The sequence below is a fragment of the Lates calcarifer genome, linkage group LG8 (assembly GCF_001640805.2).
Source record: "Lates calcarifer isolate ASB-BC8 linkage group LG8, TLL_Latcal_v3, whole genome shotgun sequence".
In the NCBI taxonomy this organism is placed as follows: domain Eukaryota; kingdom Metazoa; phylum Chordata; class Actinopteri; family Centropomidae; genus Lates; species Lates calcarifer.
Genome location: NC_066840.1, coordinates 20,563,781 through 20,583,007, shown reverse-complemented (window position 1 = coordinate 20,583,007; position 19,227 = coordinate 20,563,781). Strand labels below are relative to the sequence as shown.

Below are 19,227 nucleotides of genomic sequence, written 5' to 3'. Positions count from 1 at the left end.
AAATGCATTTTTTCTTTTTTAATTATATTTTATTTATGAATTAAATCTAAAATCATCAACATTAAAATACAGTATGAAGACTGTTAATTCATTTAAGTATATAAAAGAGACGTACACAATCATAAACCATTTAAAAGCAGTCCACAGATTTCAGGAGTGGTGTGTCTGACTCAGAGTTTGATACCATGAAGTGAAACTGGGAGAAGCCAGGGACTTTGTTACAAGCTGCACCTGAGGGGATGAAAGAGAAAAGAATTATGTCACAAGAGAACAAAACTTTTACCTGCTGCTCATTACATTTAGTACTTGAATTGAAATGTGATTTACATCCTGACAATGATAATTCCAGTAACCTCTCCTTCAACTGTTAACAGCTGTTAATGCAGGTGTTCTCAGTGTCTCTTGATGTTCATATCTTTTCAGAACTATGCTGCAAGCCGCAGGTGTCAACAAAACCATTGTGGATATAGGGAAAATAGATTTAATCCTGAACAAACTGTAGGTTATTTGAAAATGAAAAGGTTGTCTAATGAGTTTTCTGATGGAGGCAGGAGAAATAGTGTGCCATCTTAGCTGTTACAGTGATTTTTAAACTTGTCTCTGTTGTCATGAGAACAAAGCAGTCACTAGGTAAAAAGCATTGTGCTGAAGTTTAAGTGGATAGTTGATGACATACTTTCAGGGGACAGTTTAATGTAACTTTAATACATTTGGATTTTAACTGTCTGCTTAAAATGTTGCACAAAAATGAACAATTTAAATTTTATTCAAATCTTTGACCCTCTAATTCCAGTTCTACTACAAAGCCTCAGTGAAAATAAAGACTTTGAGCAGGCTTCATTTTAATGTCAAGTTCTTTGTTTTTTTCATTGCAGCGTCAAGGCAAGGTAAGAGACATATTTGGGATTGTGAGGATACTGGGTATGCTTACCGGAATGCGGAACTTGCTGTTAATGTTATTGTACAAGTTTGGATTAGTTTAGGTGAAATAAATTCAGTTTTAGGGAAATTAAATATTGTTCCTCATGGACACTACAGAACAAACATTTAAGGACAGTAAGTGCAACAAACAAAATAAGTGAACATAACAGGTATAAACAGCACAGTTTTAAGGGAAAGAGTGAGCACTCTTACCAGCAACAGCTTGGTTGTATTAAAAATAAGGTGCACACAATGTTTATATGAACATATTAGTTTCTACATTAAGTCTGTTTTATAAAGCCTTTCAATGTACTGTAATATTTTTTTAATATGGGTGATCAGGAACCAGCTATATGAATTTGATTGATTGACAGTGACCTATTTAATTTTTTTACACAGGTGTTTTATCCAGACAAGCTGGGTTTGGGAAATTTCAAGAATTTGTCTTAGAATTTTAACAAGCTATTCTGTGATTGATCAGAATTATTTAAAGAAATTTCAATCAAGTGAAATTTAAAAAAAAGATATGTGAGTGCATGTAAGGTGCATGTCCTAGTTCCTTTGGCAAGGAGTGGTACAGTCTGTCTTTTTGATCCCAAACACTCACCATAATGGCCCGTTGTGTTAGCGCAAATGATGGCTCCAAAGAACTCTGAGTAATGCCTCTTGATTCTGGAAATGGCCGTCTTGCAGGCTGACGAGGGATCTGCCCCGGCCCTCATCAGCTCCACAGCCAAGTAACTGTTGGCAGAATTACATGCAGCACATGAGGCAAACTTAATGAGTGCTGTCAAGGCCACCAACCAGTAATGATAACGGGGATGTGCTTGCGATTATGGTGTGGGATAAATCTGATGCAAAATAATATGATGTCAAGAAACACTGATTAAATGCGAGTTGAAAAATACTAACATTCCAACCCCCGCTCCATGTTATACAAGGAAGTCGAGACACTACTTTTTCAGGTGTTCGTGAGAGTATATAATCAGCAAATGTGGAGAAATTGTAGTCATTTGCCATCAGTGCAATGCAAATTACTCACTATGCACAGACACTACAAGTGCTATTAACTCCATTAGCCTGAGGTCAAATGTATAAAACAATGAGTGACACATCTGTAATTTGCAAAAATTGACTTCTGTAAAAGTATGAATGTGTTGGAACCTTGTTCCTCTGTGAATACTTCTGAGAGGAAATGTACCATGTAATGCTTTTCTTTCCCTCCACATTTTGGCCTTAGAGTTGTATTTTTCTTCATGTAACAACCATACCAACATACATGACACATAGTTTTAAAACAGCCTATTGCTGGTGATGTTGTGATATTGCTACATTTTGATAGTCAGTGTTTCATTCCTTCAATTAAATCAATTAAAAATATCTAGACTGCTGTGAAACATTTGGGCATCGGAGAATGAATGATAAACACACTTCAGTCCAACCCCCAGTCGTTCCAGGATGTGACTCAGACAACTATGATTGAAACTGGCAGCCCTCAGGTGTGGTTGTGTGTGACTGTGAATGTAAAGCTGAGTGAAACTTAAAAGAAACCGTATGTGTGCTCACCAAACTATTCTGAATAAATAAAGCTAAAAAAATAACTCTTCTGAGACTGCCACATTCTCGCAGCCTGGAAACAAACAGCAGCTTTAGTGAAATCTTGCCTCTTCCGTGGAATGCACAAATGACAGTTTTGGGGCAACATAGTCCACTCCACCCTTTTTAATATTATTGTTACACTTGCACCTAGAGGCTCAGATAGGAAATTGGCTTTTTAAAATCTACATGTCATATATGTCAATATTTTCTGAAGTGTAATTCTTCTGTCAAGTGAAATCCATGTAACAGTCATGTTATTCAAAAAGGTGGCTGGGAATTAATCCCTGGTTAGTGTGTATGGGGGAGTTGGGATCCAGTCAACATGTCTCATGAAATTTTAGATGCAACACCGTTAGACTAATTCAAATAATACAGAAAATAGGATATTTAATTTATATACTCCATTCGATAGAGTGTTTACAAAGCTGTAGTGACTGAGGTATTCATACAGTCTCACTTTTTTGTTTCACTGCTTGCAGGAAGCAATCTAGAAAAAAAAATTGAGTACATGTTTTTAAAAATTCTTTGCTCACATTGAAACATAAATGAGCTTTTTACATTACATGCATGCTTTAAGGGATCTTTTTCTTTTGAGACAAATAAGAAAACCTTCAGACGTAGGCACAAAGATTCCTGACCTTCCCTTTTGTAACGAGACTGCAATTTTTCCTCCATGCAGTGGAGCACATGTTGACACACGGTAGCAATGAAGGAAAGATATTTTTAATTGAATATGACTGGTTACAAAAGGACAATGAATGAAGTACCTTGGTAGAAAGCGCATCATAACATCTCCATCTCCAGTAGCTGAAGCACCACCAGCTGAGCTGTCTGCATAGGCCCCTGCTCCAACTATAGGAGAGTCCCCAACACGACTGCAGGACAGGACAATGACAAACCAGTGCCATACGTAAAACAAGTGAAAAAAGCCTTCAACTCTTAATGTTTATATTTGTCTGCCTGTGACTGATGTAAAATGCAGATTTACAGCATCACCTGTTTCAGAATTGTGATTGTAACCTTTTAAACCTCGACAAAGCTCGACAAACTGAAAAAGAGAACCCTAAATATGTATCTTTAACAGTTACAACACAGTTATCTTTATATCTAGTAGTTCTCTCCAAACCTATAAATACATGCTACAACATTACTGAATGTTCCCCAAGGCCAAGAGCAAACTTCCCTGGGCTTTGTCAAAATTACTAATATATTTCTGCCAATTTTTGAGATTAAAATCAACATAATTACACACCCTGGTACTTTGTGAGTTAGTCCATTGGTTGATGTGCCAGCAGCCACATGACCATCTTGATCAAGAACAATCATCCCTGATGCAAAAACAAAGGAAGTGGATAAGGGACAGAAACACAAATTTCAAGACATTAAAATAACCTCTACTTTAGTTGACCTGTCTATGTCCCTTTTTGGTACATTATGCTGCTAAACGTGTTCACATCCCTGTCTAATTTCAATGAAGTACTTAAATACTTAACTATAAAATGCCTAAGGAAAGCTGACTTCACTCTCAGTGTTAACTGATAAAACCTACCTATGGTGTCGTGGGAGCGTGTATTAGCATACTGTGCCCTCTTCTTCTGTCTCAGTGTCACCCTGGGCTTGTAAGGTCCACACGAAATGGAAGGATCTGGAAATACATTCTTTTGACAGAAAAGAAAACGTTATTACTGCTTGCATAATGCCATTATCCCAGGATGTAATTATTGTAATAGCACACAAGCCAGACATGCTGATCTGCAGGTGTTTATTTTTACTCAACAATCAGCAATACTGGCCCTAAGTGGTTTGGTACTTTAGAATAAACAGTTGGCAGTCTTGCTTGGTGAACTTCACAAAAACCATGTTCCCAGTGGCCTAGTGCCTGGACAGTTACATGAACAAAACATCCTGGCTTAAATTCCTGCTGCTGCCAAAATATGTCCTTCAGCAGTCAAATGCCATTTTTTTATTGAGACACAGACATCCTCCTGTACCAGCTCGTTCGTTTTAAGTTGTTCTGGATAGAGGGTCAGCACAAAGCACAAGATGTGAATATCTGTCAGCGTGTAGTGTGGTTTGACAAAAGGTTTCTCTGTCTCTCTCTACCTCAAGGCGTCTTCTCTGCTCTTATGAGTGACTGAGTGTACCAGGTTGACCTGCAGGGAGGTGTGAAAAGTTCACTGAGTGTCTTCTGCTTCTTTGATGTCACAGGTAAGTGGAATTGTGGAAAAAGAAAATGTCTAATTTAGTGTTTTAAGTGAAAAGCTGAAAAACGCAGACTTGGAGCCACAAAAGGTAAACTTAGATCTTTAAAACAAAGATCCTTTCATGTAGAATGTATATCTGTATCACCACTACTTTTCCACGGGGCTTTCATCATGCCATCAGTAAAGCAAAGTTGGGCTCAACTAGTCTGTTTTATGAAAGTGCCCAGTGCATTATTCATAAAGCAAAGTCTGTTATATTCCATTTCATGAAGGTGAAAGTAAAACCCTTGAAAACAGTCTATTTAGTTATAAATAATAAAGGTACAGTTGTTCTCCAGTGACCTCAGCCACGATCTGAAATTTTTCAAAAAAGCCTGTCAGACCTTGTTTACAAGGTAAAGGGGGAATAATGACAACGTTCTGCAGAATCAAGCTGGTGCAGTGGTGCAGTTAACCACATCTAATAATGCTTTTGTTTAGAACTGTCACTGTAGATATCTTTATTATTCTAAAAGTACATGGATTATACAATTTATTGCAGCACCAAATGTATACAGATGTTCTGTTTTTTCTCTTCTCTGGCTTTTATCTTGTACCATTTTTTGTGTTTACTGAATAAAGTTTACTATGCCTCTGCACCAACTACCTTAGGTAATGTACTTGCTAGATGAAACTATTAATTGGCATGAATAGGTCAAAAAAGCATTGGGAAAAACTTGGGTAGTAGAACTGATCAGTTATTTCCCTTCTTCAACTACTGTTGAGGCACAAGTTTTGTAGTGAAGCTGCTCAGTGGCCATCAATAGAGGACTGTCCTTGTACTGCGCAGCCTCAAGTGTAAATGTTGTAAATTTGATCAATAGGACATTGCATGCTCTCTCTGGAACTATAACAGCTGACTTAAAAAGAAAAACAATTCTGACTCTAGAGATTTTGGGACATTATTGGGGAAGTGAACAGGAGAGTTTTAAAGAATAGCAGCAACACTGTAGGGCATCACCTTTACCACACAGGCTGTCTTTTTATGAACTGCTTTAGTATGCCTGTCAATTTCCTAGCTTAATATCAATCTTTCAGAAGTAGCATGCCTGTAGCCAAAACAAGTGAAGAAAAACACACACTCTAATACACACACACACACACACCTACCTTTCGATAATTAGGTTGGCAGTTGCCCTTCAGCCACTGTGAGAAAATATTCACAGATTTGTTGGTAGTCAGGTCTTCTGCAATGAAGCCCATGTTTTCAGCAAACAGAGAAGCTATAAAGAGAAGAGTAATACTTTCAGGTCAAGTTACACATTCTGGTCCACACTGACCTTGGGTTATAAGAAAAACAAAGGGTCGCAAACAAAGGAGGAACTGGAGGCAATCTCATCTCATTTAGGCTTGTAGCTTTAGCTTGCGAGGGAGGTAGTCTTGTATTGTTACTGTTTTGGACAGCTGTGACCTTACCAAGAATGATGGTTCAGTTTAGATGAACAAGGCCAGCTGAACTGAATTGAAAACAAAAGTTGATATTTTCCATATGAGCCAAATTATTTGATTTAGAAGACGATATATCACCTGGAAATAAAAGGCTTCAATATTGGCCTTCAGTTTATATTAACTGACTTGAGAGGTTTGCTCCTTGTTCTTCTCCACTTGTGTATTTATTCATTTGTTACTTGTTACTTTACATGAAAAAAATGTAAAGATTTCTCTCATATAGTCCAGACTAAGTATTTGGACAGTTGTACATTCTTTGTTCTTCAGGTTCTGTGCTTCAGCAACATTGAGTTTGAAATAAAATACTGGATATTACATTTAAGTGTTAAGTCTCAGCATTAATTTGAGTAGGTTTGTATCAATACTGATAGAACTGTGTGAGAGATACAACCCTTTTAACACATAATTCCCACATTATACTTTGCAGTCAACAGCTGCCCTTTATCTTTAGCCAATAGGCATCACCAGGTCTGGTGATGCTCTCCCAGGTCTTCACTGCAGCCACCCACTGCTCTTGCTTCTTGTGGGGTCTGTTTGCCGTTAGCCCGTGCTATAGCCAGTGATATGCAGCCCGGCTGGACTGAGATCAGGTTATTGATTCGGCCAGTCAACGATATTTCACCTCTTCACCCTGAAAAACTCTTTGCTTGCTCTAGCCGTAAGTTTCAGATTATTGTCCTGCTGAATGATGAAATGTCAAATGAGTTTTGATACATCTTGCTGAATCTGAGCACGCAGTATGGTCCTGTATACCTCTGCATTCACCCTGTTGCTTCTGTCAGTGGTGAAATCATCAATAAATGCCGGTGTGTCAGTTACACTGACAGCCATACATGCCCAAGCTGTAAAAAAAAACACCACCATGTTTGACAGGTTGAGGTGGTATGCTTTGGGTCATGACTTTATTCCCCACACTTTCCTTTTTTCAATCATTTTGATAGAGGCTGATTTTTGTTTCATCAGTCCATAGAACTTTGTTCCGGTACTCTCTCTTCATTTTTACTCTTATGTTTTAATAAACTGCAACCTGGTCTCTCTTCCTTGATCACTGACAAGGAGGTATGTATGCCTACCTTTTGACTGGCTGTGCAGTCATATCAGCACCATACTACTGATTTTCTGATCATCTGCAAAACCTGTGCTCCTCTATCTACCAGCTCGTTTGGCATTTTCTAGTTTCCCTGTAGGCACTTGCTTTTTAGAATGTACATCTTTTGACAAACTACATTTGCTATTTCTCTGACAGAGTTTAGCTTTTTTTTTTAGCCTCATTGTTATCATTTTCACTTGTATGGTCTTTTGAATTGTATACCTCCTTACTCCTCATTGACTGACAACACCTCAATTTAAATGACAACCATTAACTCTCAATCAGCTCTGAGCCACGTGCGAGCATTTTTGTTGCATGACCGAGCACTGAAACGACACACAGCTTCCCATTTAGTGCTAACTTTTAGCAGTTAAGTGTCCAATTACTTTTGAACCTGTGTGATCTCAGCACTATGTGTTGAAAGGACTATATCTCACATACAGCTCTCTCAAGGACAAAAAATATGTAACTGTCTTAATACTCTCGACTGTATGTTTCCTTTCTGGGCACTTGTCTGTTATACAATCACTCTATTTCTCTTCAGAGCTTTATACTGCAGCACTGACCCATGCCTTCATCACCAAGTGCTTATGTTAGTGATCAGGGATTAAAGCTTATTCAAGTGTTGCAAAAACCACCCATTATATAACTGCCTAAAAGGCTTTAGCCCTAATGTGACAACTGCTCGATGAAGATAACTAATGTAAATTTGAGTTTCAGTGCGGTGTCGCCTTAAAACATATTTTATTCCTTTCCTTTCGAATTGGACTTGTTTGATTCAACATAACCGCATTTATAAAGCTGGAGAAAGTGTTGGTCAGTGATTTGAATTAACATTGTGTATGTTGTTTAAATAATGATTTAATTTCAAAATGTTATAGTATTATCCTCCATTATTAGTGTTTTTTTTAATTATACTACTGGGGACATAAATCCACTTATACCTGACTCTCCCACTAGCAGTGTGTGATCAGTGTGCTCCATCACAGCCCTTGCTACTCCAATGGCATTCTTGATTCTTCTCAGGTCTGCAACTGCACCCACCTCCATTGTATCCCTGCTCACAGAGAATACACTGAGAATAAGCACTCCTTCTGGGTTAGTGGACACAAGTAATGTCAGTATCACAAATGCTTGATAAATTTCAGAATTTCCATAACATAGTTAATTAAGTAAATGTGTGTGAAAACAGTGTATTCTATGTTTGTATCTCTTACATGTATTGGTTGAGCTAATTAGTGCAATGAGTCAGTGCCATAAAAAGCTACTGAGGTGTTAACATTACACTGTCAGGTGTCTGATAAGAACTAGTTAATTATATAGAAAGGCAGAAACTCTCAATCTAATGCAATTTACCAGACATGTCTTGTAATAAATACTGCACCTGTTAAACCTATAGTATAATGTTTTTTTGACACTGTGTCAGAGTGAAGTTAACTCATATTCGTAATTTTGTTTCTGAAGCTGTCAGTTGTGATGCTGGTGTCATGGATTGCATCATATTGAGAGAGGCTTCTCAATTTATCAATATTTATCCACCAAAACAAACTAAAGCCTCAAGAATTGCCATGGAGTTGAGTCAACTCCCTCCTGACATGGTATCAAAAATTGAACACTGCTCTCTAAAGTTTTTACAAATAGTGTATTTTGTGCAGGGCTGTTCTGTGGGATTGCATGAAATTGTACAGGTGTTTCGATTCTTGTTCTCAGTCACTGTGTGCAACATATCTGCCAGTAACTACTGTATTTCCCATGCAGCTACATTGAATAATGTGTGGGAGACTATCCTCTCCCTTGCACATACTCATTACTATGCAACAAAAAAAAGTACATTTTCCAGCAAAACAGAGGAAGGTACATTCAACAGGGTAATAGCAAACAGCTTGCTGCTTGTCTTTTTTCTTTCATCGTGAGCTGACATTTGGCTCCAATGATAACTTGTGAGTGTGTAAATGTTTGTGTTTAAGGACCTAATCATGGGCAAGCCTTCAGATCCTAATGAGACTCTTAATTAGTGCTTTATTAAAGAACGACTCGCTGGAAAGGTCAACCAGTTAAGCCTGTAAATGTTAAAGATGCACAGACAGCACCAGAACAAATTGTCAGTTACACAATATGTTGACAGCCACAGGTGGCTAATTAGAGTAAGATCTTAGTCATTTTCAATTAAACATAGGTCATTTATGATTTAAAAAAAAACAAGAAAAACAAAGCCACAAACATTTCTCTGTTCACTTAGAGTGATTTCTTGCTTTTATTTATTCCTAAATTTAGAACAAGAGCATTGCCAGAGATTCAAGCTGCTATGACAAGATTTGCAGAATTGATTTTCCACCTTATCAGTCTTTACTGCTTCACTGCATTATGCATTTTTTAAATGTCCTTTCCTATTTTCTCTTTTAATAAAAGCACAGGTTATGCCCATGGATTACCCGTTCATGATCATGGCATCCAGTGTGGTCTCTCCAGACTCATCTGGGCTCCCGCCATAGCCAACACTGCCATCACACTGCTCCATTTCACAGCGGGCACAGCCCTTCTCCACTGCATCCAACACTGAGCCACCGGACTGCAGGGCACTCCACGCTACAGTCCAAAACAGAAAACAGTGAATCATTCAGTGCACAATACATTACAAAACAGATGCTGTACCCATGATAGGAAATACAGCCCTCGTCAGTGAAATGATTACAGCATACAGAGAATTCTGAGCCTGTTGTCAGGGCTACCAAACATTTAAGCAGCTTAACCTTATCTGTGGGAGTGGAAGGGTCGCTCTGTCCTGCAAGTCTCTATTTCTCTAAGAATGAGCCTGACATAGACACTGCTGACAAGGGAAGTTTTTGTCCTGCTCTGAAGAAACTTCACTGTGACATAATGTTCTAACATCCTGTTTTATAACATTTTGGACAGCTAATGTTACTAATCCACAAAAACCTTAGAAATCATAGTTTGCAATTTAGTTGAGTGAGTGTAATATCTAATATGTAATATTAGATATTAGTGCTTCCTTGGAGAGTATGATTTTAAATATGCAGGGTAAATTATGTAGTTAATGAAATCTATTTACTAAAAAGACAAAAAAAGAATACGAGAAAGAAAAAAAAATCTGCTTAAGCAGAGTGAAAGTTAAGATGATGCACGAGATGACCACTAAAGTGGATTTTGTAATAAACAGGGAGCGTGAGCTGACAAGCATTTGGTCACTGATCCCCCAAGTGCCCATGGGGGATCAAAATACCAACTGGTAGCACTGTCACCAGCTTGCCACTAAATTCTCAGACCTTTACTCTGTGTTCAGCAGGATACTACCAGAAATTCCTCCTCTTATGAGTTATGATTTATCCATCTATAAATTCTGTTCGTCTACCATCTTCGGTAAGTGCTCTTGTCTCAGGATATTATTCTTTATTTTTTCTTTTTTTTATAATATCAAACTCAGCATTGCAATCTTTTTCACTTATAAAATGCTGCAGAATGGAAGAGGAGATTAGCCTGCCATTGTCAGCTGCTTCTGTAAGCCCCTAAAGGAAAAGAGATCTGCATGGGTGGATCAATAGTAGTGGCTCACAGACTACACTTTTAAATATCTATCTGCAGAACGGATAGCTGGGTACATTTTTCATTTTCATAGCTACCTTGGGGAAAAGATGTGATGTACATCAGATAAATTAAAGGGTATCCATCTCTCAAATGGTAAGATTTTTAAGTTCACTTTAATCACCTACAGGTTTGATCTGTTGCTTGAGATGTTTTGAACACCATTTCTATCATTTTTCGTGTTGAGCTGTGCACCTGGTGGAAATCCACTTGACAGATAAGTGAAAGGCAATGCTGAAATATTTTCAGTTTCAATTTGAACATGTCCAATGTATCATCCTGAAGGAAATCAAATAGAGTGAGGGCAGAGCTGGCGATGGCAGTTATGAAGCCTAGTGGGTTCTGCCCATTTCCTATCAGCATCTAAGACTCTGATGGTCTTACACACTTGTATGGTTAAGCTGTAGTGGAGTCACAAGTATACTGCAAAAAAGCACTTTCTAATAATGTGAGGGGAAATCCTGAAAATGCTGCCTATGGAGCCTGCCAGGGATTGCAGTCCTTTACACATGCAATACACACACACCACACACACACACACACACTCTCTCTCTCTCTCTCTCCCTCAGCTGTTATTTTTGTTATCAAATAATTTGCCAATGTAATATAATTTTCTTGATTTTTCTTGGTTAATTGTTTAGTCTATAAGATTTCATAAACTATTGAAAAATGCCCTTCATAATTTCCGTGAGGTGATGTCTTAAAATTTTTCCTTGACATTCAATTTGCTATGGCAGAGACAAGCATATTTGAGAAGCTGCAACTGGAGAAAAGCTGGTGATTCACGGATAAATAACATAAACAATTATCAAAATAACACCTGAACATTTTCTGTTGATAAACTAGTCAATTAATGTGCTAATCATTTCAGCTCTAAACATTTTATTAGGATTTAATTAGGGATGAAATGAAAAAAATATTGGGTGGGGAGACACATTTAAGCCTAAGTTTTCTACCACAGTAAGTCACGGGTGTCATATCAAGCCACCTTAATGAGCTGCATGATGACTCATAATGGTGGGCAAAATGACATGATCACACTGAAGTCATTTATTAAATGACAACTACTGTCTGCAATAAACTGTTAAACATGTAGTTGTTATTTAAGAAGTTTTAAGCAGATGGATTTCATAAAGCACAGAGCAGATTATATCCCAGAGAAACAAGTCATCTCAGACTGTCAGCATGAGGGCAGGTTTATCCAACCTCCACTTTTTTTTTCAAATGTCACTGCTCAACTGTGGCGCTCTCTCTGCAAACTTAAATAATTGTAGCCTAGTGGGTGGGTTTACAGCATTGTCACAATTTCTACCACATTAAAATACCTCTTTACAGAATAGTTTTGAGACCATTAAAGATGGAAAATATCATTTTGCAATGGCCATTACTGGAGCTTGGCAGGTAAACTGGTGACCAATTTACCGTTTTCATTTTCAAATGTACAAGGAGCTCTCGTACAGTGTTACAGCCTACAGAATTTCCAGTAACTTATCAGTTAGTCATTTAACGACCGGGCACATACAGAAAGAACATGTTGGTGAAAACGATCAAAAGCAAATTACCAACATGCAATTTATTGGGTAGGTATGCGGGCGTTGTATTTGTCTGCATATTTTGCCCACAATTTCACGTGACGAAGCCCTGGGCTGCATTAAACTTTGAAAGCAATTCGTGTTTGTTAGTTAAATACCGTTAGGCCTACCTGCAGCTGTTGCATTCTTAAAAGGCCACGTATTGATAACGAGAGGGAGAGATGATTGACCAAGTGGAAACAGTAACGTTAAAGTGGAAAAAAGGAGCGATATGAACATTTTGCCCCGACGATACGTTGTATGAACATTACAACGATACAGAGGACTGCTGCTATTTCCTATTCATTTCTGTTTTTCACACCACGGAGAAATACTATCCCAGCTGACAGCCAAACACATCAGGGTGTTTGTTGCATGTAATTACTCATAAAAGAAAGTTCGCTGTAGAGAAGGGATAACACCTCGGGTTGATGAAACCTTACATTTAAACTTCCTTGTTGTGTCACATGCTGAGTGGGCGGTGTTCTTCATTAAAGGGACAGTACAAATACTTCGGAGCTGGAGGAAATGTGGCATGCACTTTTTGGTATGTGGCCTTTTAAAAAAATACAAATTAGCTTTTTTAAGAAAAAATAAATAAATGTAGGCGAATGAAGGTGAATAAAATAGGTCAAGTGTATTTAGCAACTGTAGCAATAGTTAATACCAGATAGTTTCAGAAAATTGTCTGTGAAAATTTGGAAAAAATAATTGTGGGAAACTAATTTAAATAATTTTGAGAAATTATGTTTTGAAGTCGAAGTTGACGAAGTATAATAGCTGCACTAAGCTAGCTAATTAGAGAGAAAACGTAAATTTCAAACTGATGGCGGCAGGTTCCACCGGTTAGCAAAACATTACTTAAACCCAGTGGGTTCACATTAGCAATTTTTGTAGCCTATAATCAGTTTTTTTTTTTTTTTTTTTTTTTTTTTTTATCGCTGTAGACAATGTCTGGCATTCCAGCAAGCAAACAGGCGAAACATTACTTAACAAAAATACACGTTAACGTGCTAAAGTTAGCTATGTAAACAGGCTAATTACCGTTAACATAACAAACGTTTAGCTATGTTGGTAGGCCAATGCCCGTTAACCTGCTAACGTTTAGCCATAAAGGAAGGCTAAAGCTCATTAACATGCTAAATGTTTGTTTGTTCACATCAAACACCCATTTTACTGGTCGGAAAACCACATACTGTTTCATTATGATTTCTAGCCACCTTATGGTTTCCTTGGATGAGCAAGGAAGAATTTATGCACCACCTTGTATTTCCCAGCAGCTGCTTTGGCGTGTCACAGTAGGATTGCATTCCCTTAAGGTGAGTTGTAGGCCCTGCTATTGTGTACGATGGCATCATTCACAAAATAGATTTCACCTGTGCTTTTCCTGCTATGACGATCCAAAATGTCTGCTGTCAGAAAGATCTAAATACATTTTGCTCTACTTACTAACAGTTACTTTTCTTATTGTCTTAGATTGCTGAGAAGTCCACTTTCCCTCTGGTGAGTTAGTATTTGCAATATTCTTCCACTAACCATTAAGAACGTAATGAGCACTGTACACTTAAAATGAGTGGGTTGACTGGATAGCACTTACTGGACTAATAACTAGAAATCAAATCATTCATACAGGTGTGCAGGGTGGCCTCTGGAACCTGGCAGTTTTCACTGGTTGCAGTCATTATTCATACTTCGCTTGACCGGTTCAAGGCAGAAGCAGAATCCTGTCTCTGCTGTTGGCAGCTTGGAGCCATAGTGACTTCTCTCGAGGAGTTTATTCACCTGTGGAGGAACCAAGGTATGTATTTGCTGCTTGTGCCTTTAGTAAATGTCTTGGCTCAGGACATCCTATTTGTGCTTGCAAATGTCACCTAGCTGACTAAGCTGCCCTCAATGCTGGCTGTTTCTCAGTTGAGTTTCAGCTTTTCTGCTGTATTTGTTGCTGGTAAGGGCTTGACACAAATTCAGTTTGTAGTAGACATGAATTTGTTGCAGAGTGTTCGTTGCTCTCTTGCAGATCTACTGGTAGCTGCTGTCATTTCCATAGTGCCTGCTGCCTGCTTCTTTATCATGCTGCTGCATTTACTTATGTGTACTGTATTGACTGAAAAAAAAATCATGGTGCAGCTTAGCTAATTTATTTGGTCTCTATTTGGCATATGGTGTCTTGCTATTGATGACAGAGGTGAAATATAAATAGTAAATCCAATTATACTTATAGGCAAAGTTGATCAAGGGCATTGTGTTGTTCACATTATTTTGGGAGGTTTCCTGTTGGCTGCAAACTGCAAACCAAGTAGCAGATAGTACTGTATATGGGTCTTGGAAGGCAAATAACTATCTTTCTTTTTTTCTCTGTAATTCTGGTTCCATGGTAAGCGTTGCTGTTGTCATTTACACATTGGTTTTACATGATGACTTACTTTACTATCCGTTATCCAAATAGCTGCTGCTAATTTTGATGAGTTTTGATGAATTTTGATGTTTTGAGGAGTACAGAGAAACTTTGCATTTCATGCGTCTACATTTAGTTGTAGCAAATCTGCCTTGTATTAGGATGCTATCTTGCAGCAATCTCATCTGAGATTTGTCTCTTTGCTGCTTGGATTGTGTAACATTCCCACATGGAGAAAAGCACAGCAATTCCTTGACATTTCTGATTGGACTGATGTTAACAAAGTACAGCAATGACTGATGAAAGCTAAGCAAGTCAAAATAGCTCTGACCCAATTAAGAGGCTGGATTTTTCAAAGGATATGCTTCACAAAGGTTGGTCTTTCAGAAGATCTGAAGTTTAGGCTGAGGCTGCAACTTTTTCCAAAAATGAGATGGTCTAGCCAGAGAATAAAACTAATTGTACATTCAGGTGGTCCTCGTCAACTTGTAAAGTCAAACATTTTCAAGGTTTGTACCAGGCAGTAGCTTGGAAATAGAAAATATAGTAGTGGAATAGTGCGAAAAGTTTTGTAATACTTGACAGAACAAATTTCAAACAGTGTAACAAGTTGATGACAATAGAAATAACAATAGATGAAGTCAATGAAATAAAAATACTTGCAAGAGCACATAAAATATCTAGTTGACAAGAATAACAACAAGAGTGATCTATCACTCCACTGTCAAAGTCCAAAAGGTACCTTTACTGTGTGACTCCTTCCCTGTCAGAAGTTTTAGATTATGTCTCAAATGATATAAATCATCCTCTGTCTTACCAGAACATAAAAATGTCAGTCCTGAAAGAGGCATATAGCTTAAGTTTTGTTTTCTATCAAGTAATGCAGGAAATAGAAGATGCCCCCCTCCCTCAGTGGAATATACCATAGCCCAAATGTATCATGATTGATTACTTTATTTGCCTGTATGTTATGGGAGTTATGTTAAGGAGCAGACAATCAATACAGAAGCCCCGAAAAATGGGCTCACAGACTTTTTTTTGCTCCGCAGGTATCATACAGTGGCAGCTCAGATTTAGTCCTGTGCAAAAGTGCGTTTCAGTCCTTGTTTTCCCTGCTGTATTCTGCTCATAAAAATAAATTGCATGACTGTCTAACACAGTTCACTCGTACCTGCTGCTCAGTGGAGAGGTTATTGGCCTATCAGAGAAGGAACAAATGATGAATGTAAACCTTTAGATTTCATGGTTTGGATTTTGATTACAAGTCACACATCAAACTAAAATTCCCTTGGAGAACAGTTTTGGCATAAAGCCATTAGTTAAAATGTCATCTTTAATCATGTAAGCATATACATCTTTCCCAGTGTTCCATCAGTCTTTTCCTCATCTCCTTCAATTTACTGGAAGGAAGCAGTTGATGGTGGCAGAGTGAAGGAAGCTGGTTGTGGTGAGAAGTTTTGGCATACTCTCCAAGTCATACCATATGGCACTGCCCTAACAATACATACCTCATGCTGGGTATGGAATTTTTCTTTCAAGTTCCTGGAATAACATATCATTGCAGAGGAGGCAAAGTGTCCCTCAGAACAGAAAACTTGATAGAATTGGATCCTCTCATTTTGTACCAAACAAGAACAAAGCAAGGGCCAGGCGGGGAAACTAACAATATAGTCTAACCTTGAGACGTGGACGCCAACAGCGTGCCCTCTTTTACATTATTCATATGAAAAATACAATTTTCACTTATATTTTATTCATTGGTTTTTCCTTAAACAATGGGAAGTCCTAGTGTGATTTTGACAGGGGTATCTGATGGAGAGAAAATGGATGAGAGAGAGAGAAAGAGTATTATTACCTTCACCTGTGCTATTGATCGAAATTAAAGAACAGCAGCTTAAAGAATAGCTTTTTAATAATAACTTCATCAATCACCAATGTCCTTTCAAGTTGTTTCGTAATGTCCTTCGAAACAGTCTCAGGGGGCATACTCAGTGTCAGTTTGGGTGAAAGCAATGGTATCTGTGTATGGATATCTAAACCACTACACTGCTGTATATAAGCCTCAGGGACTATATGTTTACTGATTGACAGCTGCTGACAAAATGGCGTAGGAATATACAGAAGGTGATTCAAATCATAGTGCAAGGGACACTGGATTTTTTAGGCTAACACCAATGCACACATGAGAGTTACAAATACAATCACCCCATATTTTTTTTCTTTGAATAAATACATACATAAACAAATGTTCTTTTTCAAAAGAACAGTAACCACAATATGTATTGAACAAGGAATTTTGCATTTGAAAAATAAACTTGCCAGCGCTCTCTGGTGGACAGACTATGCAAAGGAGATGACAATCCTTTCCAATGCAGTTTGGGTTAAAATGGTTAGATTGAGGCACAGAAACTACTGGTTTATTGCTACCCCAGTTCAGATGATCCTGTTGTGATTGTAAAAATGTCTTTTTAGTCGTCTTGAGGAGTTCTCCCCTGCTGCTCTGATCAGTTTTTGCAAACAAAGTCATCCCTCCAACGCCCACCTGGGATTGGCATATCACCTGAAAGCAAAATTAGCCGTGGGCGTATGCACTGCATGCATTTTGAAAGTGTTAAGTTGTGATATCTGTACACAAATAGAGAGAAGAGAATGACCTGGTTGTTGTAAACTGTACATATTGGCCAATATGCGTCAACTTGTCCCCATTATTAGTCAAGCTATAATACAGATAATGTTGAATGTAATCATTTAGCTGTAAATAGGTGACATTGCGCAGAATTGAAGCTCCTGACAGATGGTGTTGTCACTGGAATATTACTCCAAAACTTATCATATGCTCCTAGCCAGTAGAATAAGTGTATCATAGTTTACAAGACCCCATAGAAAACATTGATGTATGATAATGGTTGCACTAAGATCCTCCTGTTTGAGAAAGAGCAGTATCTTAGTTTTTGAAGCACTTAGCACTAAGTATTTGCTCCACTGGGCTGTATGTAAGCCCAGAGGGATGCAGCAGACCGGTTAGTTTCTCAAAACAATCGCTATTATTGAAGTTTGGCTCATTATGAATATAAATGATGGGAAACATCTTTTATTTATCTTTTGTTAGAGGTGAAAAAAGGCATTCTCATCCTTTAACTTGAGATTTTTTTTTTTTTTACCAAATCTTGCTGTTTTGTTGTGAACCAATTGGCACACAGTGTCAGCATTAGATGCTTTACAATGGGGGACTGCAGTTCTGTTTAAACACTTAGCAGAAAATTCATTCATTCCAATCATTATTCATTTCAATATTGAACTTGAACTTCTTCACTGGGTTTGTTGTTGCAAATGAATGACTATGTTTATTGGAGGGAATACCATCTCAGTAAAGCTATTTTTTTGTCAGATTTTTTTATAGAACTTATCAAGTCAGCGTTTTTTAATTCATCCTTTAACATAGAAAATGAAGGTATGAAGAAAAAGTGCACCAATATCCCAAGAGTTTTTCCCAGTTATCTCAAATGCCAACTAAGTCAATTAGCTCTTTTTTTTACATTCTTCCATAGTGTCCAAAACAGATGGTACGAAGGTTTGTCCAGAGGCCTGCCTTTGTAACATAGTTGCAAATGGAGAAGTTCAGATGGTGGCATTTACAGGTCTGTTGAAAGACAAGTCCACTTTCAAAGGCTATAAATGGGGTAAAATGCCAGCTAGGTAAGCTGCAATACCAGCTGTCAGACACAAGAAGAAGAAAAAAACCTCTCAGTTGATGGCTGGCACAGGATGAAGTATTCCACCGAACAGATCTGTCTTCAGAGAAAACATAACCTAAATCTATCAAACAACATCAGTTAGTACTCCCACCAGAAAACTTTTTTTATGAAGTTTAAAAAAAAAAAAATACTTATCCCATTTTTGTCCCCCTTTAAGGCATAGCCAAGAAATACCAATTACCTATAGCTAATTGCTAATATATTTTACACACCTTTTCTCTCACATTTTGTGACCAACTGTGCTATTCACCACTCATCTATTAAATAGTTGTTGGGATGAAACTCACAACTACTGAAATTTTTGTGAATGTGTATGTGAATCAAAATTTAGTTTACATACAGTATTGCAGTGGTAACATATCGCTATTGTAAACACACTATTATGAAGTGATTATGATGTTTTTATTTTAGTTTTTGGACACTCTAATGATATAAAATGAGATGAAAACAGAAAGCTAATACTACATTTAGCATGAAAAAAATATTTTTTAAAAAACAGTTTATCAATTTTGTAGGGCTTTTTCATATGTTAATGAATAAAAGCGCCCCCTGGCTGTTACACAGTACAGTGGGAGCTACCTTTTCAGTATGTTTCAGGCAGCTA

At 37.7% G+C, this 19,227-nt stretch overlaps 2 protein-coding genes across 3 annotated transcripts in view; one reads left to right on the top strand and one right to left on the bottom strand.

Moving 5' to 3' along the window:
* Window positions 1-26: 26 nt before the first annotated feature.
* aga (aspartylglucosaminidase) lies at window positions 27-13,753 on the bottom strand. 2 transcript variants are annotated; one of them, XM_018679398.2, is made up of 9 exons: window positions 13,694-13,753; window positions 9,735-9,888; window positions 8,247-8,359; window positions 5,874-5,986; window positions 4,070-4,178; window positions 3,773-3,848; window positions 3,288-3,395; window positions 1,529-1,662; window positions 27-231 (listed from the first exon to the last, which is right to left on the bottom strand). In XM_018679398.2, exons 2-9 carry the CDS (start codon window positions 9,818-9,820, stop codon window positions 131-133), a joined length of 840 nt encoding a protein of 279 aa, XP_018534914.1. In that variant the 5' UTR covers window positions 9,821-9,888; window positions 13,694-13,753; the 3' UTR covers window positions 27-130. The 2 variants fall into 2 exon arrangements, with proteins under 2 accessions (XP_018534914.1, XP_018534913.1); XM_018679397.2 differs by lacking the exon at window positions 13,694-13,753 and adding an exon at window positions 12,605-12,913.
* si:dkey-237h12.3 (teneurin-3) overlaps window positions 12,940-19,227 on the top strand; it is a 173,976-nt gene continuing 167,688 nt past the window's right edge. Inside the window, 4 exon segments of the mRNA XM_018679395.1 lie at window positions 12,940-13,020; window positions 13,690-13,792; window positions 13,950-13,976; window positions 14,106-14,271. The gene's annotated coding sequence lies outside the window, so the exon portion shown is untranslated.